General features: G+C 39.4%; 1 protein-coding gene across 5 annotated transcripts in view; it reads left to right on the forward strand.

Moving 5' to 3' along the window:
- map1aa (microtubule-associated protein 1Aa) overlaps positions 1-27,412 on the forward strand; it is a 49,511-nt gene that overhangs the window by 6,412 nt on the left and 15,687 nt on the right. For 2 of the 5 annotated variants that reach the window (XM_086070659.1, XM_086070657.1), the window contains exon 1: positions 11,576-11,899. The exons of 1 other annotated variant lie outside the window; for it this stretch is intronic. Coding sequence is in view for 1 of the 4 variants with exons in the window: in XM_086070657.1 (XP_085926783.1) it covers positions 11,825-11,899 (75 nt within the window). In the remaining 3 variants the exon portion in view is untranslated. Of the gene's footprint in view, positions 1-11,572; positions 11,900-27,412 lie in introns of those variants that run through there. 2 more of the 5 variants (XM_086070658.1, XM_086070660.1) reach the window with 2 other exon arrangements.

The raw sequence follows: 27,412 nt of genomic DNA on the forward strand, positions 1-27,412 counted from the left end.
AAACAATAATACATCAGCCTGTGCCTCCCCTCTTCCGACCGGCTGAGACCGGTACTAGACTAAACTCCCTTGTAGATAATAGTAGAAGAGAAACCCGTTGCCCTTCTTTTCTCATGAGAGGGACAGATAAGAATACAATACTATTCTATTCATTGAGCTACACAGCTATAACTAAATCCAAAACGGCTAAAATATAAATTGAAACTGAAAAACAATGTTAATAACTTAACATTCCCTCATTTGAGCTCATGAGAGCTCAACACATTAAAACATTTTTTTCAATGGTTGTGTGGTGGAAATAATTATCATTAAAACATCCCTTTAGCAGGAGAGGAGGTAGTTTAGCAATCATATGACATTAAAAAACAATTTGATACATTTAAAAGATTTTTAGTGGAATAAGCATAGCATATGTGAGGCTTAACATAAAATGTTGTTCATTAAAAAGTGTCGCAATGTATCGGCAGACGAATATGTGTTCTTTGAAGCCATCTCGTGATGAAGTTCTTTGTTGAATGAGAAGATGACGTTGTCAGCTTTTTGCAGAACCCCAGAATAGATTGCCTGCAAATGTGATTCTCGTGATGATTGCCCAGGAAAAGGCACTTGACTTGATCCGTTGAATGATGTCAAAACGATGTCCAAACGGCCGCTCCAGAACCGAACACTGGGTCAGCTGACGTGGCTCCCAGGTCGGAGGTGATAAGATTGATGATCATCAGTTGATGAGATAGCCGGCAGCCTTGTAGACCAGTTGTGGAATTTCGTCTCTCCTTTCCGTTATCAACCTGAGAGCGGAATATGTTTTTAGTCTTCTCATAAACCCACATAAATTTTATTTGGAGGAAAAACCCTGATAGTTTTTGTTAGTTGGGATTAGTAAATGTTATTTGGTTAAGATCCGTAGGTCCTGTGCTGTTGGAACAGGAAAATATCTATTTTTGTGACATTAAAATAGAGCCCAGCCTTTGATTGAGTTGAATGACATTCGCTCATTCATTAATATAAGACAGAGCTTGTAAATATTTATTTTTCAAATAGGTTTTGTTCAATAATAGGTAATTTTTTACCACGACTAAATTTGTTCTAAATTTGCATAACTGTGCCTTTCACCATCCTGAAAGGAATCATTTTACTAGCATATCATATATTCTCTTCCCAGAATCCCATGACCGGCCGAATCGTGATGATCCTGGAAAAAACACATATATTCATATTATCTATATTCTTTTGCAAACACTGGGCTCCAAACATTACATTTTTCAATTGTTTCTGAGATAAAAGATATAATATAATATAATTACCTTCATCCGGCGAATATGCATTATTGTCCTTGCTTGCTTCAGACTTACTTTGCTCCGCTCGATTTCCTCTGGTAGATTTCTTCATATTCAAACTGTGGATTATCACTTCAAAACCTTTTCATATTCAAACTGTGGATTATCACTTCAAAACCTTTTCATTTTTTAATCTACTAATTCGTCTACATTGGTTAATTTCTTAAACATAAACTCCCTCATTTTGACAAAGATCCACTGATTTTTTCAAACACGTCAAGATAAAGGGAGGATAAAATAGAGACCTCATAACTCAAAAGACGTCGTAAATAACACAACCCTCTAAATCAGGCTATGAGATAAACAAAAAAGCTACAAAACACAATAAAAATGAGCACAAGCAGATACAATTTAAGACACTAATATATGATGTCTTTGGGGCCATAAAAAAATAGAGGTAACCATATTAATCTAATTCTCCTAGAGTTAAGCAAACTAAAATGATTTAAACTGCTAATCAACCTCACCTCTTTTACAGATTAGTGGGGCTCATAAAAAACACAGCACACAAAATATTTCTGGGATTCATAAATCACAGTGCTGTAAAAAAAAATAAAAAAAAATCTAAAATTAACCATCAAACTCTTAGTTAGTCTTTTACTTGTTACTACTCATTTTATTATATAATTTATTTTATACTGTAGCTGCAGCTGGACGAAGTCCAAAAAAATTCATATCATATTAATAAAATTCCCATTGTACCAATTCAGAAACTGATTCTCCCAAAAATATAGGCAAAAATTTAGTAGGCTATAGATTAAAATAAATTTTCTCAATCCCTAATTTCAAATTCACATATGTCGTTTTCAATTTCCTGAAATACCTTGCTATAGATCACAGTTCCCCATTCAACACATTAAGAATGCCTTGCATATACCGTGCAGCATTTCACCGATTGAAGGGTCGCATCCTAGTCAGACCACCAGCTTTCAAAAGTCAATGTTCAGGGCGGGGCTGTGTCAGACAAAGTTCGATGAGAGGAGACATCTCTGTAATGAGGCTTGTACACAGTCACTGGGCATTGTGGAAGTTGAGCATCATGTTTTTTTAGGCACAGGAGGAGAAGACTGTGCTCTGCGGCTTTTGACCTTTGATCTCTGCCACATCCATTCAGACGCTGTCTGCAATGTGGACCCGATGACACATTTTCGGTCCTTCCAGGCGCTCACCTCGACCAACGAATGCACCCGGCTGATCCAATGCACTACAATGCCAGACTGAGGAAATGGGATCATAGCAAGACAGTTCACTTCCTGCTTTCTCAAAAATTTTCGTAAAAAACAGCCTTTTTTTTTAAATACCCCTTCAAAATAGCTACTAGCAATACTTGCAAATACAACGTATCAGCAGCTGGGGCGCATCCCGTTCGCAGTTTGTAATCAGTGAAGGCCATCAAACCCTCATCTACCTTGGAACTCAAACATCAGTTTCTGAAATGACACACTCAGAGAAAAAACAAATATTAAAAATCATTATCATTATGTCATTTTCAAAGACATTTATAACTTCAACTCAATACAGCTCAAACAAAATACTATTATTTTATCATTATTCTTGATTCATTTGTCCCGAAAAGGGAAAGTTAACAAATTAACCATCTTCATCAATTATTATAGTGTAAAAGACTATCAATTCAGTCACTAAAAATAAAATAAAAAATAAAACACTGATGTAATATTCTTCTACAAAAACTCAACAATATCTTTCAAATACTATTACTTATTTTTTTATTGTATATCATTCCTCTCTTACCTAGAAAAGAGAAACATTATGCTCTAACCCACAGCCCCCTCCTTTTCTTCTAACCTAGAAACGGGGGGGGGGGGGAATCTTAACATTATACATCGCAAAACCTATTTTATCACATTCCCATTAATAAAACAAACGCCACTATCACAACAGTCTCATCTCACACAAAAACAACACCAAACTTAGTTAAAAATATTGAAGAAAAACAAACAAAATCCCCATATGCACATTTCTCACTCACAATCACAATAATAGCCCCCACCTTTTAGAAGCTAGGTCACACACTCAAATACATACGCACACACTCTTTAGTCATTAGAAAATAATAAACGGTTTTATTCTATCAATTCGTTGTCTACAAATCTTATGGCATATTAAACCGCAGTTTTGTACGGTGATTTCAGTAAACGGGTTAACTTCGAACAAACCACCCGTAAACTGCTCCACAAATGCTGGAGTCATTTTAGCATCAAATTCAGCCACTACATCATTACCAACAAAGAAAATACAAAAGTCTGACGTACCATTTTGTCCAGCGAAAGCTTTTCATACAATCGATCCATAGTTTGTTTTTTCGTTTTTCATCGACGTTTTTTATTTTTCCGCATGGCTGCGACTCACAAGTACAAATCCCGACTATGAACCGGAAGCGCATCCAGGACAAACCATTCTGTATCCGGGTCGAAATCGCCCTCCATTTTGTTTGTAGGCTATTTTTTACTTTCGGTTTATATTCTACGCAAGTAGTATTAATATTTATCAATACAGTGACGTCTCACTTTTAGTATAATAGTTCAATAGGTTAACACATATGGCCACACAACACACATAAGAATCACGTGACCTCTCGTTTATACACAGCGGTTATCCAATCCCGCTGAGCTAAACTGTTCTCCATATATTGCAACATTTTTGCAAGGCGCTCATTTTCAAAATAACTCGTCACGCGCTATCGAATTAAACCGTAGAACAAAAGGAATTCATACGGTAATCCTGACCCCAAAACTACAATCGTAGGAGCGCCAAAATTTAAACTAAATCACGTAATCTCTCGATTGCAAATACAGTGATACAAAATCCAATTATCGCTGTAATCAACCTGGACCCCTCAATACTGTTCAATTTCAAACAGGCGCTTTTTCAAAAAACATATTACGTGTAAATGGACGTTCTCACCAAGAGTCATGAGCAAATATGATACTAGTCCCCAATCGGCCAAACTGCTAAAAAAGCAGAGCGCATACCATAATCTTCGCGATCCTTAGCAGAAGAAAGACTTCTTACGTCATCCGGTAACCCTTTTATTCAATATATATTATGGTCTAAGGATTCTTCGTAGCGTGACAAAAACAAAACAAAACAACAACAAAAATCCACTACTAATTCCTGTGTAAAAAAAGCTTCATCTCTCTAGGTCTGCATTTACGTCACTAAAAAATGCACCACCCCACGACGTGTTTAGTTCAATATCGTAGGAATTATCCCAACTCTCTAACGACATCAAACTACAACTTGTTCACACAGATCTCATTTAAAATTTAGACAATTTGGAAGACGAAAAAACAGTTGCAGCGGACCCAAACAGACAGAACCTCCCTACGTGGATAAAAGTCTCCACTTACCGTACTTTATTTATTTAGGCCTAGAAGTTCCGCCCGTCCGTGAACGCCGCAGCTTGCTCTACGTCAAAATACCACCATCCGTTAGAATTCAGCGTCGGAGGTCACCATTCGTTATAATTCAGCGTCGGGGATCACCATTTGTTAGAGTAAAGAATATTTGTATTCTACTCTTTGCGTGTTCAATTAACTGAATGGTGAGATCTCTGGTGAAGAAGTCCCTTTGCAAAGGTATCAGAAATTTCTGGTCACACAATGAATACACTCAAACCGTGTTCTGTTCAGATTGTGTGTGTCCTCTCCTCCTGCTGCACATCATTATTTATTGAAAAGTGGGTGAATACGAAAAGTCTCCTCCCATCAGCAAGTTCAGCAAGTTCCCAGGAATACAAATCAGATTAGAGAAAAACAATAATACATCAGCCTGTGCCTCCCCTCTTCCGACCGGCTGAGACCGGTACTAGACTAAACTCCCTTGTAGATAATAGTAGAAGAGAAACCCGTTGCCCTTCTTTTCTCATGAGAGGGACAGATAAGAATACAATACTATTCTATTCATTGAGCTACACAGCTATAACTAAATCCAAAACGGCTAAAATATAAATTGAAACTGAAAAACAATGTTAATAACTTAACATTCCCTCATTTGAGCTCATGAGAGCTCAACACATTAAAACATTTTTTTCAATGGTTGTGTGGTGGAAATAATTATCATTAAAACATCCCTTTAGCAGGAGAGGAGGTAGTTTAGCAATCATATGACATTAAAAAACAATTTGATACATTTAAAAGATTTTTAGTGGAATAAGCATAGCATATGTGAGGCTTAACATAAAATGTTGTTCATTAAAAAGTGTCGCAATGTATCGGCAGACGAATATGTGTTCTTTGAAGCCATCTCGTGATGAAGTTCTTTGTTGAATGAGAAGATGACGTTGTCAGCTTTTTGCAGAACCCCAGAATAGATTGCCTGCAAATGTGATTCTCGTGATGATTGCCCAGGAAAAGGCACTTGACTTGATCCGTTGAATGATGTCAAAACGATGTCCAAACGGCCGCTCCAGAACCGAACACTGGGTCAGCTGACGTGGCTCCCAGGTCGGAGGTGATAAGATTGATGATCATCAGTTGATGAGATAGCCGGCAGCCTTGTAGACCAGTTGTGGAATTTCGTCTCTCCTTTCCGTTATCAACCTGAGAGCGGAATATGTTTTTAGTCTTCTCATAAACCCACATAAATTTTATTTGGAGGAAAAACCCTGATAGTTTTTGTTAGTTGGGATTAGTAAATGTTATTTGGTTAAGATCCGTAGGTCCTGTGCTGTTGGAACAGGAAAATATCTATTTTTGTGACATTAAAATAGAGCCCAGCCTTTGATTGAGTTGAATGACATTCGCTCATTCATTAATATAAGACAGAGCTTGTAAATATTTATTTTTCAAATAGGTTTTGTTCAATAATAGGTAATTTTTTACCACGACTAAATTTGTTCTAAATTTGCATAACTGTGCCTTTCACCATCCTGAAAGGAATCATTTTACTAGCATATCATATATTCTCTTCCCAGAATCCCATGACCGGCCGAATCGTGATGATCCTGGAAAAAACACATATATTCATATTATCTATATTCTTTTGCAAACACTGGGCTCCAAACATTACATTTTTCAATTGTTTCTGAGATAAAAGATATAATATAATATAATTACCTTCATCCGGCGAATATGCATTATTGTCCTTGCTTGCTTCAGACTTACTTTGCTCCCTTGTAGATAATAGTAGAAGAGAAACCCGTTGCCCTTCTTTTCTCATGAGAGGGACAGATAAAAATACAATACTATTCTATTCATTGAGCTACACAGCTATAACTAAATCCAAAACGGCTAAAATATAAATTGAAACTGAAAAACAATGTTAATAACTTAACAATACACACGCCCACTGAACAGGAAAGTACGTTGCTTTCAAACACTGACTCAGATATACTGGCAGGGAAACATTTTGAAGTGGGCAAATGCAAGGGTGGGCAGTAATAAAATGTTGCAAGTCAGCAAGTGTAGTTCCTGGGTGTAACGACAACATTATCAACATTATTAGTCTGCCTGACTACAATTTATGTAATGTCAATGTTTGATTGTTTATATGTTTTTCCCTCTTGGGTGTTTGTGTAATGATGCTGAGCCAACAGAATGTTTGCTTATGGATTTGTGTTCCACACTGCATGCATGACTTACAGGAATCAGTGTTTCAATTGATTGCTGCAAGTCTGGATGTCTAGTAGACAGAAACATCAGGGATTGGTTATGAAGAAAGCGAGTGATTTGGTTTAGTATAGACGACACGCAAGGACAAGATGTCAAAGTAGTGTCACTTTATGCACTTCACACAATTCATATTTGAATGGCATGCTGTAAAAATATCCAACACATAGTGTACAGTGGCTGACCTGGGCGCAGCCAAGAGTATGTCTGCATATTAATAATTCAACAGCTCCTATTGATCAGTCGTATTCTGTGGAGTGAGGCACTGTTCTCCATTAGGAAAGTCTACCTGCCCCCACTATTTTTCATCTGGACTTGAATGCACACCAACACATGCAGTACATGCATTCGGTGCACTCTGGCATGTGCTAAAGTTTATGCTGTATTATTTGGAATGACCTTGAGGATCTTATGCATCAACTATCTCTACTGCTGGCATACAATACAATATGGGATGAAAAATGACAACAAGGATGTTTTAAGATAAGATAAGATGAGAAACACCTTTATTTATCCCACAGTGGAGAAACTCACAGCGTTACCAGCAACAATACACATCATCACACATCACATGTAAATAATAAATATAAATAATAAAAATATAATATATAACAAAAAATACTTATGTAGCCTATAGTTAAATAAAAACAGAAACACAGTTGTGCAAATAGATGGCATCATCATCACATTTGTTAAATTTGAAATTAAAACATCACATCACACCACATCAATGGGTAGCCACTCTTAGCTTGCCAAGTTTTATGCAGTTACTATGTCCCTTTGATTATGTGATGACAATGATGCTGATAATGATGATGATGTTTTAGCCTAATTAGCCATTCTTAGCTTGCCAAGTTCTATAAAGTTACTATGTCCCTTATGATGATAAAGTGACGTTGATGAGGATGTTTTAGCCATATTAGCCACTCTTAGCTTACCAAGTTTTATGAAGTTACTATGTCCCTTATGGTGATAGTGTGGTGGTGATGATGATGTTTTAGCCTAATTAGCCACTCTTAGCTTGCCAAGTTTTATGAAGTTACTATGTCCCTTATGGTGATAATGTGGTGGTGGTGATGATGATGATGATGATGATGATGATGATGATGATGATGATGATGATGTTTTAGCCAAATTAGCCACTCTTAGCTAGCCAAGTTTTATAAAGTTACTGTTTGTTATGGTGATGATGATGATGATGATGTTTTAGCCAAATTAGCCACTCTTAGCTTGCTGAGTTTTATAAAATTACTATGTCCCTTATGATGATAATGTGGTGATGATAATGATGACGATGATGATGATGATGAGGATGTTTGAGCCAAATTAGCCACTCTTAGCTTGCTGAGTTTTATAAAAGTACTATGTCCCTTATGATGATAATGTGGTGATGATAATGCTGGTGATGGTGATTACGATGACGATGACGATGACGATGACAATGACGATGATGATGATGATGATGATGATGATGATGATGATAATGATGATGGGGATGTTTTAGCCATATTAGCCACCCTTAGCTTGCCAAGTTTTATGCAGTTACTATGTTCCTTATGATGATAATGTGGTAATGTGTTCATCTTCTCTGCAGTTGCTACAGTATGTGCCTATCTGAATTTGTCCAGACACTCTTATTTAGGCCTGTATTCTGTCACATAGAATTGTGCCTTGCCCTAGCTGGAGTTTCTGAGTGACACTTTTGTCAGTGCATTGAGGTCTCATAGCCGAGGTATGCCTCAGTATGTCGAGGTGTGCTATCCCTTCTTTCCATGCAAGCTGTTCTTCTGTGTATTTGAGGGTGCTTCCATGCTTTCATCCCTGTCCTCTCAGATGAGGTTTATCTGCATCCAGCCTTCTCATGGGTTGTAGTCAAGGTTTTTCTTCACGGCCATCTGAATCCAGCCGTGCTCTCTGTTGTCAGTCACATTGCATTTTTCGCACCTCACACTTTTAATGTTAAGTGCAGTCCAGTACTGTACAATAAAGCCAACATATAGTCAGTCATATACTACATACACAAAAAATACTCCCAAAATAATGCCATAAAGATCACAAGTCTTGTTTATAAACACAATTGGAAAAAAACAGTACCTGCGCCCTTCCCACTAATGCCACAAATAGTGATAAAATAACACTTAACTTGCTCAATTCCATTTAAACATACACATAACATGCTTGAGCTGAAAGAGCTATTCGTGATTGGACAGAAGGGTGCAGCAAGCCATGTAGCCGGACAACGCAGCTGTCTGACATTTAGAGTTACTTGAGATGATGCTGCATGAGTGCTGTCTCTAACAGTGACACATTTGAATTTCAGTGTCTTCTCTCAGAGTTACTGCCATGCTGGCAAACTTTAGTGTAGTGGTAAAAAGCCCTGCATCCAAACCAAGAGCACCTACAGTATATTAATTATCCATACCGAGTTTTGAATTTCACCCGCAGTTCCTCCTACCCATTTAGGTTAAAAAAAAAATAATAATAATAATTTAATCTAAAATCTGTTGAATCATGATGAGAGATAAGAATGACACATACAATTGACTCACATGTTTTGATGCCATCTTGTAAAATGTGCTTTCATTCTTAGAGTCACGGGTGGAATATTGGTTAGCGCATAAACCTCAGAGTCAAGTGCTTCTGGGTTTGAATCCGTCAAGCCCTCCTGTGTGGAGTTAGTAAACGCTAGCGTGGCTTCTCTCTGGGTAGTCTGGCGTTCTCCCACATTCTAAAATCATGCATTTTAGCTTAATTAAAGTCAGCTGGGATAGGCTCCGGCTCACGCACAACCCCAATGAGAACAAATGGTATAGAAAATGGATGGCTAATTAATAATAATTTGTAATATTTGAAGCTTGAGTCTGTGTTGCGCTGGTTTTAGTTTATTTCTGTCCCACTTCCACCAGCAGCTGTTTGACTCACAGCTGCTTGAAAAGTTCCCTTCACATAACAGACAATCTGAATGCGTCACACTGATGAATCAAGTGGAAATATGCACGCAAGCACTATTTTGGTCTACCATGTACCACCCAATTTTACTGCCTGAATAAAAATTTATTCAGGCCATGAAGAGCTTTAAATCTCAATACTCAGCTCTTCTATATTGCCCAGGTCAAATTTGACCATTTTTTGACAATTGTCAGCAATTTAAAAAGTATGACAACATAATGCAAAACACACAAATAAATAAATAAAGCAATTCTTTTGTACAGGTGTTACAAAGTTAGTGGACTGTCCCAGGCCAAATTTGACTCACAGATTTTAGATTTAGTGGAGTATATTAAATTAAGGAAAATGGTTCCAATAACACCACATTTGCACAGGCTCCACCCATATACGTGCTGTTGGTCTTGAAAGGGTCATGAAGGTGAGTAGGGGGTTTAATTGCAGGCAGAAGATCCGCATCTAAAAAACAAGTAAGTTTTACCTTGACCTATGAGTCCCCAAATTACGATTTTATTTTTTATTTTTTTGCCTTATGCTGCAAGCCAAAATTGTAGTTACAGTGTGCTTTAGATATGCTCCTGCTTGACAAACTGTCAGACACAAATACAAATACAAATGAAAACACTTGAGGAGCATGGAGAAGATACTCACATTCAACTACCAATAAATGCCTGATAAATAGCCAACTGGAGCTGGAGTCAGAGCTTTTGACGTATTAGGCCACGCTCTTTAAAGGCACACATCAACACACAATACTATAGGTGTGTGTGTGTGTGGCTAGAATAAAAAAAAAAAAAAATGCATTCACTTTATTAGCTATGTTCTTATGTATATATAGTGCAACGATAGGCAACAGTATTATTTTAAAGTTTTAAAAACAATTTTAAAAATTGTGTTTTTGAGGGCTGTAACAGATTAATGTCATTTAATGAGTACATTCAGGTACGTGCTTGGTCGCAGGACGAATGAACGTGTACTTTTCGGGACCGCTGTAGCCTACTTGCAATGTGGCAAATAAATAAACACTTTTCTTTTTCTCTGAAACATTGATTTATTCATACATTTATTAATGTCAGGCATGCTATGAACAATTCATAATTTGATGTGACAATTATTATGAGGATCATAATTAGTGCTGTCAAAGTGTTAACTGATTGATTAATTAATCGCCAAAAATTATCGCATTAATCCTGAATTAATGCAGATTAATCACACTATTAATTTTGACCATAGATTATCCTTTAGCGTGACAGCGGATGGCTACGCTTAAGGTAGCACAGGTTGTGTTTGAGCAATAAACATAATTACATGCATAATTACATAATTCATGTCAAAATATTGGGGTCATTTTTTCTCCATTTTAAATTATGCAAGTAATTCACTGATTAGAAAAAGAGGAGGATGAGCATATGCAGTGGATCAAAAATGTTGACGACGTCTTCATAACATTAAATGTCAAAAGAATTAACACATTACCGGTGCTCTTCAAATATGGCGGGGCAAAATGCTTTTTTATTAAGCGATTAATCAAAATTCTAAGATGTAATTAATCTGATTAAAAAATGTAATCGTTTGACAGCTCTAATCATAATACAACCTCACACAAAGCTGTGGGAAGTGGGGTTTCCGAGCTGTCCATGAATGTAGCATTATCAGCGCTGAGCCAAGCAGGCCGGTCGTGCCTTCATCTCCTCTGCAGCCCAGCAGCATCACTGCCCCTCCCTGTGCTCCATCCCCGCAGCCGAACCAAGGACGGTAAGCCACCCCACGGCTTCTTTTCGGCTGCCAATCTTGGATGCTTGGACACTTTTGGCTCGGGGTTTTGACGAATGGGCGAATGATTCGACGCAGCAGTCGTTCGAAGGTTCATTTTCAAACAGCACGTCGGTCACTGTCGGTCACTGTCGGTGTATGCAGATTGGTGTCACTCTGGAGGAATCTGACTGTACTATCGAGGCTCGCTTAAGGAAGCCGTGGTGTGGTCAAGTAAGTATTAAGTAATATGATGGATGATGACACTGCCGGCCATTTCACTGCCTGCAGAAACAATCACACGCCATTCCAATGATAATTGCTATGCTTTGAAAAAAGACACAGCTAGGCACCTTGACAACGTAGTATTTAGAAATAATGTGATAGTTTGTAATTGTAATTGTAATTGTAAACTAATTCAGGTGTTTAACCATATTATTATACATAGTGTACCTGTAGTGCAATCAGATGGCCATTGGCCCACGTTGTGTGTTACCATGCACTACTAACTGCTACTATCATTTCAGTTCAGTAAATTTGGGTGACCTAATTTATAGTTAAAGCAACATCTTCTGACCGGAATGCAATATCTGAGATAGTGAGTCTGATGAGTCCCTGATGGGCAAGCCACAACATTAGTCATCAGTGTCAAATCAGTGCTGCGATGTGCTTTAACTTCACTCTTCAAATGACCCTGAAATTATGCAACAGGCTAGACAAAAAGTCCCCAAAATAGAAAGCTGAACTGGTGATGTTTTAATCCAGAAACATGTAAGGCGAGTGGGGTGGGGCTGCATTTTATTGTGTAATATCTTGTTTCTGAGACCAACGTTTTTAGGTAACCATAATAGTGACGTCATCTCAACATAATTTCACTAAGTAAAATATTATATTAATACAGTAAATATGCCAATCAAATTGGTTTTGACAATGGATTAAGATGTATTACATCATCGATAGATACTGTATGCCGGTTATTGTGACCAATTTATAAATGAGGTTAGTGAAGAGAGTATTCCTTGACTGTGTTTTTGGAAAACATTTATGATAAAAATAAACATTATGGAATAGGTTTTTGGTCATTAATAATGGTCATCTTAAGGAAAACTCATTAGAATTTCTAGCGAACAGTTCTGATGCAAGTTGTAATATCAGATCCCCATCTGTATGTACTTTTAATATAAAAATGACATTTCCTTATGAATGGACACATACAATGACAATAAATATTGTACATGCAAAAGAATTACTTGAAATATTTTTTTACTTTCTTTCAAAGCACTGGGGATGAAATGGAGGACACTTTCAGACAGTGTTGATGTACAGTAAGACATAAGATGTTGATGCAAAAAAGTAAAAAAAGAAAACGTTTGACTGTCATGGTACTAGAGATTTAAAATCACAAGAAAAACCTATTTTAATGGACAATGTTAAAAAAGTCAAAAATGTTCTTTACAATATGTTCTATACGCCCCCACTAGTCTAAATACGGCATTCTGATTAATATTGCATTTGTAAAATATGAATTAAGCAGCAAAATCCACCAGTTGTTATATTCATCTGCCACTTGACTGCGAATGACATCACAGTTGCTCAGGTAATGACCCATCATGGCTCAGCTTGCGAACATCACATGACCAAAGTAACAAACTTCGATAACAGGTGAGCTGTGATTGGTCGTTACCTGATGCCTGAGCAACTGTGACTTCGTTAACATGAGGCCAATATTCGGATTAAGGTCAGAATTATGGTTTATGAAACATTTGAGATAACCCGTTTACATGTGTGGCGGACAGTTACTCCAGTATACATGGTCATTGTGCTCGATTGGAATACTCTGTTCGTAAGCGCAGTGCATGGACAACGCAAATAGATTAGACAAATTACGCAAATACAAATAATTTCCATTTTTAGCTTTCTACATTCAATAAAAAACATATTTATGTCACGCACCAAACTGAATAAAGTAGTTGGTTTCCTCCTCGCTCCAAAAGTGTGGTTCTTTGCTGCGTCGTCACGTTTGTTTACCTCTGTTGGAGAAATTGGAGATAGAAAAAAGCGTCGAAACGCCATGGTGAAATCAATGTATTCAAGCGAGGTTCATTTAGCAAGTGGGACGGCACTGCACAAGTCATTCCTGTACTACAAAGACCAAGATTCCTTGCAAATACAAATAAGCGAAGAAGAATGAAAGAAGACGAAGAAGAAGACTAGATCATACGCACAATGCAAACCAATGCCCTGTTCAAACAAGTTATTCCAATTGCTGTTATTAGGCGTGTGAATTGCCTCGTACCTGGCGATTAGATCCGTATCCGTACAATTCAAAGGTCACAATTCGATTCGATACCGATTAATCCTGATACGAATCTATAAATCGATTATTGCGATAAAAAAAACCTCAACTTTATAATAATAATAATGCATCGGATTTATATAGCATTTTTGTAGACACTCAAAGACGCTTTAAAAGGAATGGATAAATTGTTCATGCACTCACATATTCATAATGTGGTGGCGATAAGCTACTTAAGTAGCCACAGCTGCCCTGGGATAGGCTGACGGAAGTGTGGCTGCCAGTGTGCACCTACGGCCCCTCCAACTACCACCAAACATTGGCACCTTCCATACACCAGTGTGAGTAGCACTGAAGGCAATGTGTGTGAAGTGCCTTGCCCAAGGACACAACAACACATGACTTGGGGAGAACGGGGATCAAACAGCCAACCTTCTGGTTACTGAATGACCGTCTCTTCACCCTGAGCCATGGCCGCCACCAATTTGCAAAATACTGGGTTAATACTGTGAGCCACTGTATTTGACAAACAGGTTGCAATCTGTTTCATGTTTGAACAGCATTAAAATAAAATATTAAGGCTTAATGTTCCATTAATATAACATTCTTCCATGCTTAAAGTGTGAACCCTAACCCTGAGTAAGACGTTTTGTTGATTATTTCCATAAAAAATTGATGTTTAAACATCGATTCGGCCGCATATTGAATCGATACGAGAATTGCGTACTGTAACATCGCGATATATTGCCGAATAAATTTTTTTTTAACACCCCTACTGTTTATATGAACAAGAATTCGGGTTATGAAAGAGGTAACCCAAGGGTGTTACTCGGGGTTTTAAAGTATGTATGTGTAACGTATGCCACCTCGTGCGGTTCAAAAGTACGTTAATCAGACCTCACTCCTCAAGAGCCATAAGCGTAGCGTTAGCCTGTGAGTTAGTACCCTGGGCTCTTAGCCTGCTGGTTAGCGTAGGATGGCATAGCAGCATCATGAACTTAGAATTTTATGGCTGCAACACATTCAAAAAATGCTGGGACAGGTGGCAACAAAAGACTGAGAAAGTTGACAAATGCTCATCAAACACCTGTTTGGAACATTTTATGTAACTTTTAAGGCACGTTTCCAGAAAATCGTATTTTGCTTTTGACTTTTCCCACTGTAGCCTATACTGTATCAATTTATTTTCAATAGATAGTGAAAGTAATAGTCTAGATTATAACCAATACCGCAGTTGCTATATGTCAGTCAGTCAGATGTTCATAACGGCTGTAATAATGCTCTCCTCAGTGTTCGCCAAAACACATCTTCACTTTTCATATGCCAGTCAAGTGAAAGCAGCAGGTACAAATCACCAAGACATCACGGTAACATGTGTTGAAGGAGAAGGACTTGTACATTTTACAACATACATGCTTGCAAATGCATTGCGGATTCATATATCACCTTGAGGTACAATGTTGCATGTGTGCAATGCTATGTGTCCACTGTCTGGGTTAATTTATGTGTTGGTCCAAGGAAAACAAGCAAAAATCTGCCAATAAAGAAGAAGAAAGATCACACATTCTGTGAAATTAGACTTCAACTATTATTGAGCATGGTAGTACCGTGAGCCGCGATTGGTCGTTCTCTCTGTGGATCGAACAGGCAGCTGACAGATGACAAACAAATTCCTATACCGTTCTTCGAAGAATATTATGGGTTTGGATCAGATGATATTGTAAGCTTGTCAACTAGAGTGAGGCTCTCTGCTTAAAGGACTTGACGGTTCCCCTCATCTCTGTAGGGCATCTGGAGTCTATTCCAGATGATTTGGCATGAGACAGGGTACACCCTGGACACGTCACCAAATAACTGCAGGGCATCCCACATACTGTAGCAAATGCCAATTTTTCACTGCATGGTACCTCCATGGTTTGCTCACTAGTAACCCTTTTTTATTAGCATTAGCTGGTTGGCTGGGATTCATCCCGTTACTGCACATCATGACTAAAAATAAACACACATGCTAACATTAGCCTACTTATGACCAAACTTAAACACACATGATATTGTTAGCTTACCTATTTTCTGTGGCTTAGCATAGCATGTAGTCCATGTTCCTCAGTCTCTCGACTGATGCATTTAATGCATTAGTAACCCTTTTTTTTTTAGCAATAGCTGGTTAGCTGGGATTCATGCCGATACAACACATCATGACTAAAAATAAACACATGTTAACGTTCGCTTACCCACACATGTCCAAAATAAAACACAAATGATAACGTTAGCTTACTCGCTAACTGTGGCTTAGCTTTATTATAGTCCATGTTCCTCAGTCTCTTGATTGATGCGTTTAGTGTACTTTTAATGCTGCACTTTCCCATAGTACAATTTTGAATTATTGGAAAAACGCTCCAAACCGAGTTGCTTCAAGCTGCGCAGTACCACACTACTATGAGGTAGAATTGCAGCCTACAAATCACAATGCCATACTTCTAGGTAATATATTCACATATATCTTCCCTTCTGGACACAGAAATAGTTATGATTGAAGTTATAATTAAATCAAATATAATCAAATTGTTAAAAGAGGCCCCCAAGTTATGTTAATGTTGCTTTCCCTTTTAACTCAAACCTCCCTCTTTTTTCTTAGTATACGCTTTACACTCAAAAATGTAACAGATCAGTTGTGACTTACTTTATGCAGTTGTATGAGTCAGTGGCTCTCATCTGATGTTTTTTCAGTGGAAATGCTGAACCTGTTATGTGTTACTGTGTTTCTGTTGTGTATTTACAATAGATTGTCTGTCAAGGCATCACCTTGCACTGTGACAGTCAGTAGTCTATAGGAAATGTAGTCTTGGAGATTCACAACTAAATAGCTGAGAACAGGTGACATTTCAGCATGTGAGGCTGCGGTTTGGGATTATGTGGGCCGTGGATGTGCTGCTGCCAGCTCAGAGGATGGAGGCTGCAAAGCACTCGGCATCATGCTCCACAAGCACGAATGTGTAGGCTTCTTTAGCGTTTGATTGATTCCTTTAAACACCCACACACTCTTAGACATCTCGCTTACATTTTTCAGGTAGAGGGAAATGTTTCTTCTGCTTCACTTTCATTTGAGAGATTCACTGAAACAAGAACATATTTGTATAATCATCTGTTTGACAGAATTGTTCGCAATGATAAGATACTCAGAATCACAATCATCTGTATTCCCCAAGTATGTACAAAAACAAAAGGTAGTATGAGACACTCAAGTATTGCAGAACAAGTACAATAACACAAAAATAATATTTAGGCCGTGACATATAAGTACAGAGTCTTTACGTAATGTAAATGTCCCATTAGAGCTGTAGTAATTATGTGGCAAGTCCTTGAGCACTTGAAGTGTCCTTAGGTGTGGAATATTCATCAACAGTCAGCAGTTATACAAATATGTGGAGAGATGAAGCTACAATATTGCAATATTGTCGCACAGGGATGTGAGTCAGCTGTTTAAGTTAATGGCAAGGGGGAAAAAGCTAGTGGAATCTCTGCTGGGTTTTTTCTGTGCATAGCTCGATAGCGCCTACCTGAGGGAAAGAGTTGGAAGAGGTGGTGACCTGGATGTGAAGGGTCCAAGAGAATTTTGCCTGCTCTTGTCTTGGTTCTTGCAGCATGCAAATTCCCAAGAGTGGGAAGGGGGATTGAACGCAGCGACGGTAATTTATTCGACAAGTGTGTGGGATTGATCACATAATCACTTGTCACTTCTGTTAACCCACCTTTAACTCATGGTGGCAATATAAAAAAATACTCCATTACATTTACTTGAGTAACCTTTGTAAAAAAAAAATACTTCTAAGTGTAGTTTTACCACATAATACTTTTTACTTTTACTTGAGTAGATGTGTGAAGAAAAAACACTACTCTTACTCTGCTATATTGGGCTACACTAGAGTCGTTACCTCCATTTCATACATTACATTTACCGTATTTTTATGGCCATAAGGCGCACCTAAAAGTCTTCCTTTTTTTTTTTTTAATCGACGGCGCGCCTTATAATGAGATGCACCTTTTGTGTGCAGTTCCAAAATCTGTAAATGTTGTTGTACGACTTCGGTAAGCTTGACTGTGTGGGAGGCATTTCCGTGGACACATTGTGTATATCAGGAAATGTGGACCTGGTTTCGGACTGGCAGGCATGATGAGAACCCGAAAGAGTCAATTGCAAGATGACGTCTTGGTGCTTTTGCTTTAAGAAACTGCCACCAATGGTGATTATACTGGGAGGCAGCGCCGAGCGAGTTACACCACTATTTGTGCATGCTTGGGCTAACTTGTCTGCTTGCACTGTTGTTCGAGCTCAAAAAGTTATATATATATATATATATATATATATTATTTTATGATTTGAAGAGGCCAGCATCTACACATAATGTTATGTTTTTGTCTGTCTGAAGACCTTGTTTTTTAAAATAAATCCCACTTCATGTTCAAGCAGTTACTCAGTATTTTAGTATTCTTTCCAGCAAATTCTTTTTTACTTGTACTTGGGTGAGTTTTTTGATGACTACTTTTTACTTTTACTTGAGTAATATTATTTTGAAGTAACGCTATTTTTGCTTGAGTACAAATTTTGGCTACACTACCCACCTCTGAAAGTAATAGAGGAAACAATAATGCCAAAACAGCTAGTCTAATACAACACCATAATTAATATTTTCACAGTGAGGAGCCATGATTAGTCAGTGATTTAATGCAGGTTTACCTGTATGTTTACAATCAAGTTTACCAAAATCCTGGAATTTTTGCGACGCTAAATATGTATTGCAAAATTGTTCACTCCCACTGAAGTCAAATGAGCTGGAAAAAAACTACTTATCACTGGCATTGGGCCGAAACCTTGTATCTTCAGAATCCTCACTTTCCAGGTGACCCCCAAAACGGCAAGTTTGCGCAACCATTTACATTGCATCATCAAAGAGTGCAAGCCTTTTTCAACACTTTAGATTGGTCAATAATTCGTAAAAATTACACCCAGACGTGTGGACTGACCAAAGGTATAGATTTTTGAAAATATAGGCAATTTCCCAAATGTTTTGACTTAGCAGGTTTTGGCTCGATGGCAAGTGATATGTAGATGAAAAGGTGCAGCAAGATTCATGGAGCCACTTTGGTACAGGTTATTGCTGAAAATATGTCTGTTAGTTTACTGTAGATTTTTCTGAGCAAACTGAGCAGGAAAAGGAAAGATTTTTTTCTTTTTACCAGAATTGACCATTTCTTAACTATGACAGCGTATTAGGGCCACAATATATATTGGCAATATTCAGAGAAAAAAACTCGCAAATTTGCCACTTTGTAAATTCGCAAATTTACGAGTTTTTTTCTCGCAAATTTGCGAGTTTATAAAGTGGTGATAGAAGAACGGCAGAAACTTACGAGAAATACACATAGCCTAGCTATAGTCTAATCATGTGAGGATTCGTTGGTGGTTAATGGGACAGTGTTTATAAAATGAAAAGGCAGGATGGAGACTGATTCATTCTTAAATTTAAACTACTCGTCATTCACCGCAGCCAGAGCAACAACAATTCCTGATCCCCATACAGCTATCCAATCAGATGCTAGCATACCATAGGTAAATGCAAGTGAATGACGGAGAGCAGCAGATTCGACACATCAATTTAGATACTTGTATAAACATACCTAAATGTATGAATGTGTAAATAATAATTCTGGAAACATAAATGTACAAGCAAATATACATTTTAACAAATTAACTTAAATGCTTGATCGTCCGTGTGTGGACCTTCGCAAAGCGAGGCGTCTTTGTCGCTGGCCAGTGGCCGTACACAACGGTCCAAAGAGCGAATGCTTAACATGATATGGTTAATCTATGCTAAAGCAATTACTATCTCCTTATTTGGAAACCCAACCAAAAAGTATTGGCACAAACAGTCGAGTAGTGCGCTACGAGTATTTCTCATAAGTTTTAGATTTTTTTTTCTCGCAAATTTGCCATTTTATAAACTTGCAAATTTGCCACTTTATAAAGTGGCAAATTTGTGAGTTTTATTCTCGGAATATTGCCCCCGCCCTCTAAACATATATATATATATATATTTACATGTGGCCCTAATACGCCGTCGTATTTTACAAAATGCAATCTCTGCTTTTATGGTGTTTGTGAGGCCTCAAGACTGAAGCAAGTGCACAGGACCACTATTTGTATATTTTTGAATATTATCAGAATATTTACGTTTGACGGACAACATTTTAATATTTGAAAAAAAAAAAAAACGATAACAGAATATTTGTATATTTTGTGTAAAATCTAGTCCTGTTTTTTTTTTTTAAGAACAGTGATGATTCTGCTAGTGATGATGTTAGTAACATCATCACTAGCAGAAATAAGCGGAACCATTCTTTTGAGCCTCATCTCATAAATCCAGTAGGCCTGCTTCTACCAGATCCAGTTAATTATGATAAGAAAAGCAATAAAGAATATTAGATTGCATCGAACTCGCATTGACCACTTTATCTCCCCATGTAGGCGAAAGGTACCATTCATTCAGTCTGACACCAAATAATATTTGTTGTCATCGTTTCATTGTATTCCCTTATTGCTAATGAGACAAACCTTCTCACAATCCATTAATAGTGTGTGGTTTTGAGCCAGATGATTAAAGTGTTTTTGTTTCCATGATGACGGTAAGAAGAGTGTTGGCAAAGAAGAGGCTGTACAAGAGATTATTCTTGCTAATAATTAGAATTGGAGGGCTGAGAGGCGTTTTATAGGCTTCTCAGCCTTCATGGCATTTGGCAAATGTAGCTGAGCTTTACGACAGCATTGATGTGATAGTAATCTTGGCACTTTTTGTTCCGAGCTGATATTTTTGGGGGACGGCTTGCAGGGTATTGAATATACACACATAGTCTAATAAAATCTAAAATATATGGTCTATAATTAAATTTAGGCACAATTTAGTGTTCAATTAACCTGCACGCATGTTTTTGGAATGTGGGAGGAAACTGAGTACCCTAAAAAAAGCCATGTTGGCAGAAGGGGAACATGCAAACTCCACACAGTAAGGCCAGAGCTCGGATTCAAACCCACAAGCTCTCTCAACTGTGAGTTGGATGTGCTGACCGTGTCGACCAAAACAGAAAATGAGTCTGTATGTAATTTTTTTACCGTAAGTTATTCAATGCCAGCCATTTTAGAATATTCCAAAATGTTCAATACCCATACGATATTATGTTCAATAATTATATATAAACAGAATCTGCCAAATGAATAGACTCTCTCCTGTGTGCCTTGTCCCGTTCTTTCATAATTGACAGTAAAAAAAAAATAGGTTGCATAAAATGCAGCCATTACTCCCATGGACTCTCAAACTGTGTTTATTTTGTATAAAATGGGACAATGATGTCATCTTCTGATGGTTGTGCATCAGTAAAGTTGTTTCCAAGTTTGACATTTACAGTGGTGTATAACCCCGTTGAAAGTGTACTTGTCAAAGACAATGAAAGATTAATTGAAACTTTGGTTTTCAAAGCTTTGAATTATACTTCAATCAATTCCACACAGAGGCGTGCCCAACAGGGTTCGGAAGCAAACCAAATTGGGGAGGAGTGCATGTTACAACTTGTGCTGAAATTTGTAAACACAAATCTTTACTGAGTTTTTCATTTTTCAATTTGCTGACATAATTTGACTAGTTGCTCAAACCTCAAACCTCATCCATGTCATTGTAATATTTGAGAATACACAGCTACAAATGACAAAAATAAACATGCCAACTAACATGAACTTGGTCCATCAATCACATGGTAAATGCAGGAGACTTCATTCTACTCCTTTATCGTTTGGTAGCAGTCTCACTCTGACTTATGTGGTCAAGGGACTATGTTGAAGTGGAAAACCAACTGTACATCCTGGTTGGGAAACACCAGCCAGATTAGGGCGGTGAGATGAACTGAATTGGTCCCAATGTGGCTTTTAACACCAATCACAAATATTGCAGTTTTATTGACATTGGTATTGGCTAGATACCGGCTCAGTTGTGACAGTTTCAAATTATGTGACAAGTTTACAGCACTGTTCTGGAACGTTATGTAATGAGTGGAGTAAAGACTAATGTTGCATCATCACCATATGTTAAAAAGGTGGATGTTATTGTGTACCAGGGTTACACACTGGATTTTCGTTTTGACTTTTTGTTTTTGAAGTTTAGTTACATTAATTAGTCTTTAGAGTAAATTTGTTAGTCTTTTTTTTTTATTCTTTATTTAAATTTTTTGATTATTATTCGTTTTGTTTGAATAGTTTTAGTACCGCTCCGTATTAGTTTGAGGCTTTTATATACGGAGTATTTGTCGAGTGCAAGATTTTTTTTTTTTTTAAAGGTCACTAAGTATTGTGTAATAAAGTAAACTACAATTCTCCAATGAGGGACCAAGCTACAGATGACACCAATACCAAAATAAATACATTTAAAGCAAACCCTGAAAGCTCATGTACAATATTAATTGACGAAAAGGGGGGCAAATGCATTTGAGATACAACATCCATGATAAATTATCAATAACAGCACATATCACAGGCCACACCAAATGGTGAATGATATTTTATTTGACACACAATAATAAGACCTCAATTAAACAAGAAAATATCACAAGGAGTAACAATTAAAGAACCAAACTTTGTCTGATGATGCCTCAAGATGAATTGTAAACTCAATGTCATCCTCAAAACGGACCAGCAAAATTTTGTTTAATTGCCAATCTCTAGTTATTATGTGCCTGTGCTGTTTTAATGGTGATTTTCAGCCTCTCCCAATTTGATTAACAGCTGTGCAAACTGAGATTTTCAGTACACCACAGAGAATAATTGATCTACAAATACAAATTTGATCACAGTTTGTTTACTCCCCTGTCCTGTTGAACAATGGCTGCTCATTGTTTTTCAGAGATTAGTACTGTACAATATTTCTCTTAACGACCATTTTGATGAAGGTTTTTTCAAATCAAATCAGTGGAAAGAAGCAGCCAAATATTTCAAGCTAAATATAGCTGGCATTAGACGTGACTGCATTTATGTGATACTCCTGCTTGTGCTCAGTTCCGATAGTATGTGATGCTGCGTGCGTACTGTCATGCAGCATAAGCCATCCCTCCCTCTTGCAGAAATGCTGCAATGCGTCTCCCTCAGCCAAGACTGGGTCAGTGTAACTCAGCTTACAGAGACAGCCACATCAGTGTCCCCATGGCAACAGCCAATGAGCGTATTTTTAATGGGCTTAGGATAACACCAGCGGAGAAATAAGAAGAGGAGTTGGGGAAGGGTGGGTGGTTTCTCATATGCTTTGTAGGGTAATTGTGATGACATTTGCTGAAGTACATATAGGGAAGGATTACTAACCTGTCCTGTGTCTACTTGCAGCCATATAGCACACTATTGTTGGAGCCCCAGAACTCTACTTAGATACTTTCTATGTGCGTCGTCAATGTATACGAGTCATTTTGTTATTGTCTGTCCATGATAGTAGCATACATCATTATTGTCATAAGTGGCAAAAGTATGTAGAAGTAATGATAAGTCATCATTAAAATTATTATATAGACCAGTGGCTTTTAACCTGAGTTTGAATGAAGTGGGCGATGTGGCCTAAAAATAAAGTCTCGATTTTTTTTCAGTCATTCAGGACGATTACGATTTTAATCGATTTTAATCTAATAAACCCAACACATGTTTATTTAAAGGTTTCATTTATTCAAAAATAATTCCTGTGCAAAATGTTCAGACAACAATAATGTATACCGACTCTAAATCAGTTTTAACATAAACTTAACATTCATAGTTAGCAAAATCACAATAACATCTGGATGTAACAGAACATAAGAACAACAGCTGTTAATACTCCAGAAGACAACATTTGATTTCACGATTTAGCAAATTTTCAACGATTAAATTTTCTAAATGACGATTAATCAAATTAATTCGATTTATTGCCCAGCCCTACATTGAAGGGGTTTGGCGGAGGTCAAGACACACATCTGACTCAAATGATTTGTGATGATGATACACACCGCTTGTCCATTATTGGCTGCAGATGATCACGCTATGTTGCTTGGCCACAGCCGTGTTCTATAAATATCGAGTTGAGTGATTGAGTCGGCGTCCTAACTGCATGATTTGCAATGCTAAGTTGAGCAATTCTAGTCCAGCACAACTAGCTATCTAGCAAAACTAAAGGAACACTCCTTTAAGCAGCTCGGAGATGGGGAATACAAGAACACAACATTTTCTCAGTTGAAGGTGAAGAGAGACAGATTCTCCTCCTGTTACTGAGGGGAAGTGTAGGCAAAGCAGTAGTTGCTTCGGTTTTAGGTCAAATATCGTAAACAAGAGGGGAAAATAGTCTAATGGCATCATTATGCTGTCATAATACATCTTGGACCCAAAAAATTGTAAATGGGGACAAATTGAGTAAATTATAAAGAAACAAAACAAAAAGAAAAGGTGAATCGGAGCTGCTGTAACTGTAACTGCTGTGACTTAAGACTGGTTCACCACACGTGAAGAGAAACAATCACGGGAATAACAGTTTTGAACGTACCGTGTGTGGTGTGTAGCCACACTGCACAATCAACACACGAGACGAGTTCATTCATGAATGTGACGGGAAGTCTCGCAAAAAACATGCAAATCAACAAACATGCAGGACCAGTCGCGACACTTCCTGGTTTTCATCCGAAAAAGCGGAATAAAAAGAAAAGGCGTTGATAAATGTCACGATCTGTCACGGAGGAGTTGGAGGACCCAAATGCAGGAAGGCAGGAGAACCACGGCAGGGATGCATGTAACTCAATTTTAATCAACCAACAAAAAGCGCACAGCACGTGGACAAAAAGTTTACTCAACAAAAGGCGACGACTACAAAAAGGTGTACGTCGTGGGCAAAAACAAGAAAACACAAGATCACGCCGGAGGGCGGATAAAACAGAGAGGAGTGTGGAATACAAAGTAGATCAACCAAAAACGCTACTAGTCAAATCGCTAGTGGTGTCCACAACACCAGGAAAGATTGCCGCTAGAAAGGTAGCAGTATCACAACATCAGGTATGGTGAGTAGCGTCACGGAGCAATAACCCGACACTCCTCTGTTGCTGCCAGGCTTTTATTTTGGCCTGATGTCCTGATGGGCAGCAGGTGTGTTGGCAGGATCCGCCCTCCAGCTGTTTCCCCAGCAACTGCAAGGGAAAACAGAAACAGCTGAAAACCAAACATGACAGTACCCCCCAACTAACGAACGCCCCCAGGCGGACCACCTGGCAGAGAAGGGTGCGACGAATGGAAGTCTCGGATCAGCGACTGGTCCAGAACCCAGGAGCGGGGGATCCACTGGCGGTCCTCGGGACCGTACCCCTCGCAGTCGACCAGATACTGCATCCCCCTGCCACGCTTTCGAGAGTCCAGGATGGCCCTAACCGTGTAAGCAGGCTGACCGTTGATGACCAGGGGAGGCGGTGGCGGCGGCGGCGGCGCGGCCGGCGGACACAATGGGCTGGCAGAGACAGGCTTGAGCAAGGACGTGTGGAAGACTGAGTGCATCTTGAGTGTGGGAGGCAAGTTGAGCCGAACTGCCACAGGGTTGATCACAGAGTCAACTTCAAACGGGCCGATAAACCGAGGCCCCAGCTTCTTGGAACTCCCAGCTAACTGTAGGTCCCGAGTGGAGAGCCACACCTTCTGTCCCGGTTGATAGGACGACACTGGGATCCGGTGCCTGTCCGCGATTCGCCTGTTGCGGGCCATTGTGCGGCACAGGGCTTTCCTGGAGTCCTGCCAAACCCTGCGAGCCCGGCGGAGGTGGATGTAAACCAAGGGAATGGCAACCTCGCCCTCCTGGGAAGGGAACAACGGGGGGTTGATAGCCATAAGCTGTGTTGAACGGGGACAAACCTGTGGCAGAGCACACGAGGGTGTTGTGGGCGTATTCGATCCATGGAAGGTGGGACGACCACGAAGAAGGATGCTGATGGCACACACATTGGAGCGCCACCTCCAAGTCCTGGTTAACTCTCTCCGTTTGCCCGTTGGATTGGGGATGATAGCCCGAAGACAGGCTAGCAGTAGCTCCCAACGATTTGCAGAATGCCTTCCACACCCGGGATACGAACTGAGGCCCCCTGTCGGAGACGAGGTCGGATGGGATCCCGTGGATCCTAAATATGTCCCTCACCAGGATATCCGCTGTCTGCAAAGAGGTGGGCAATCTGGGCAGAGCAACGAAGTGCGCCATCTTGGAGAACCGGTCCACCACAGTAAGGATCACAGACTTACCGTCGGAAGGAGGTAGCCCGGTAACAAAGTCCAGCGCCAAATGCGACCAAGGACGGTGGGGAACGGGCAGGGGATGGAGCTGACTGGCTGGCATACGGTGAGAGGGCTTATTTCGAGCACACACTGTACAGGAGGAGACATATTCTTTTATGTCCTTGCGTTGCCCTAGCCACCAAAACCTCTGTGCTATTAGGGACAGAGTTCGACTGACCCCAGGATGACATGCCACCTTTGCTGTGTGCCCCCACTGCAGCACCTTTTGACGAAGGCGTGCGGGTACAAATAACTTATTTCCAGGGCAAGCTACAGGGGTCTGGGTGTTGCCAGTTGCCTCCACCGCCTTCCTCTCTACCTCCCACTGGAGAGCCCCCAACACTCTGTTCTCCGGAATGATCGTTTCGGGTGGAGACCCCTCGGCGGCCGGACCGTGTATGCGGGACAGGGCATCCGGCTTGGCATTGCGGGATCCAGGTCTGTAAGTGATGATGTAATCGAAGCGCGTCAAGAACAGGGCCCAGCGTGCTTGACGAGGATTCAGTCTCTGAGCGGACCGGAGGTACGCCAAGTTTTTGTGGTCCGTGAAGATCTGGAAGGGTTCCGCCGCGCCTTCAGCCAGTGTCTCCACTCCTGTAACGCCAGAATGATGGCCAGCAGCTCACGGTTGCCCACATCGTAGTTGCGCTCCGTTTGGTTGAGCCGACGAGAGAAGTAGGCGCAGGGATGCAGCCTCTGGTCGACTGGGAACTGTTGGGACAACACCGCCCCCACTCCTGTCTGTGAAGCATCAACCTCGACAACAAATGGGAGAACCTCATTAGGGTGTGTCAAAACCGGCGAGCATGAAAATAATGTTTTCAGTTTCACAAAGGCGGCCTCGGCCTGCTGAGTCCAAATAAACGTAAACTTAGTAGATGGAAGCCTAGTCAGAGGTTCCACTTTCGTACTGTAGTTGCGGATAAACCGATGGTAGAAATTAGCAAACCTCAGGAACCTCTGTAAGTGCTTCCTTGAGGTAGAAGTTGGCCACTCGACCACGGCCTGGATTTTGGCGGGGTCAGCTCTTAAGTGGCCCTCCTCCACAATATATCCGAGAAACTGCACCGAACGGGTGTGGAATGCGCGCTTTTCTGCC

This window comes from Leptonotus elevatus, chromosome 3, assembly GCF_054856555.1.
Source record: "Leptonotus elevatus isolate MCC_2025b chromosome 3, RoL_Lele_1.0, whole genome shotgun sequence".
NCBI classification, from domain to species: Eukaryota; Metazoa; Chordata; class Actinopteri; order Syngnathiformes; family Syngnathidae; genus Leptonotus; species Leptonotus elevatus.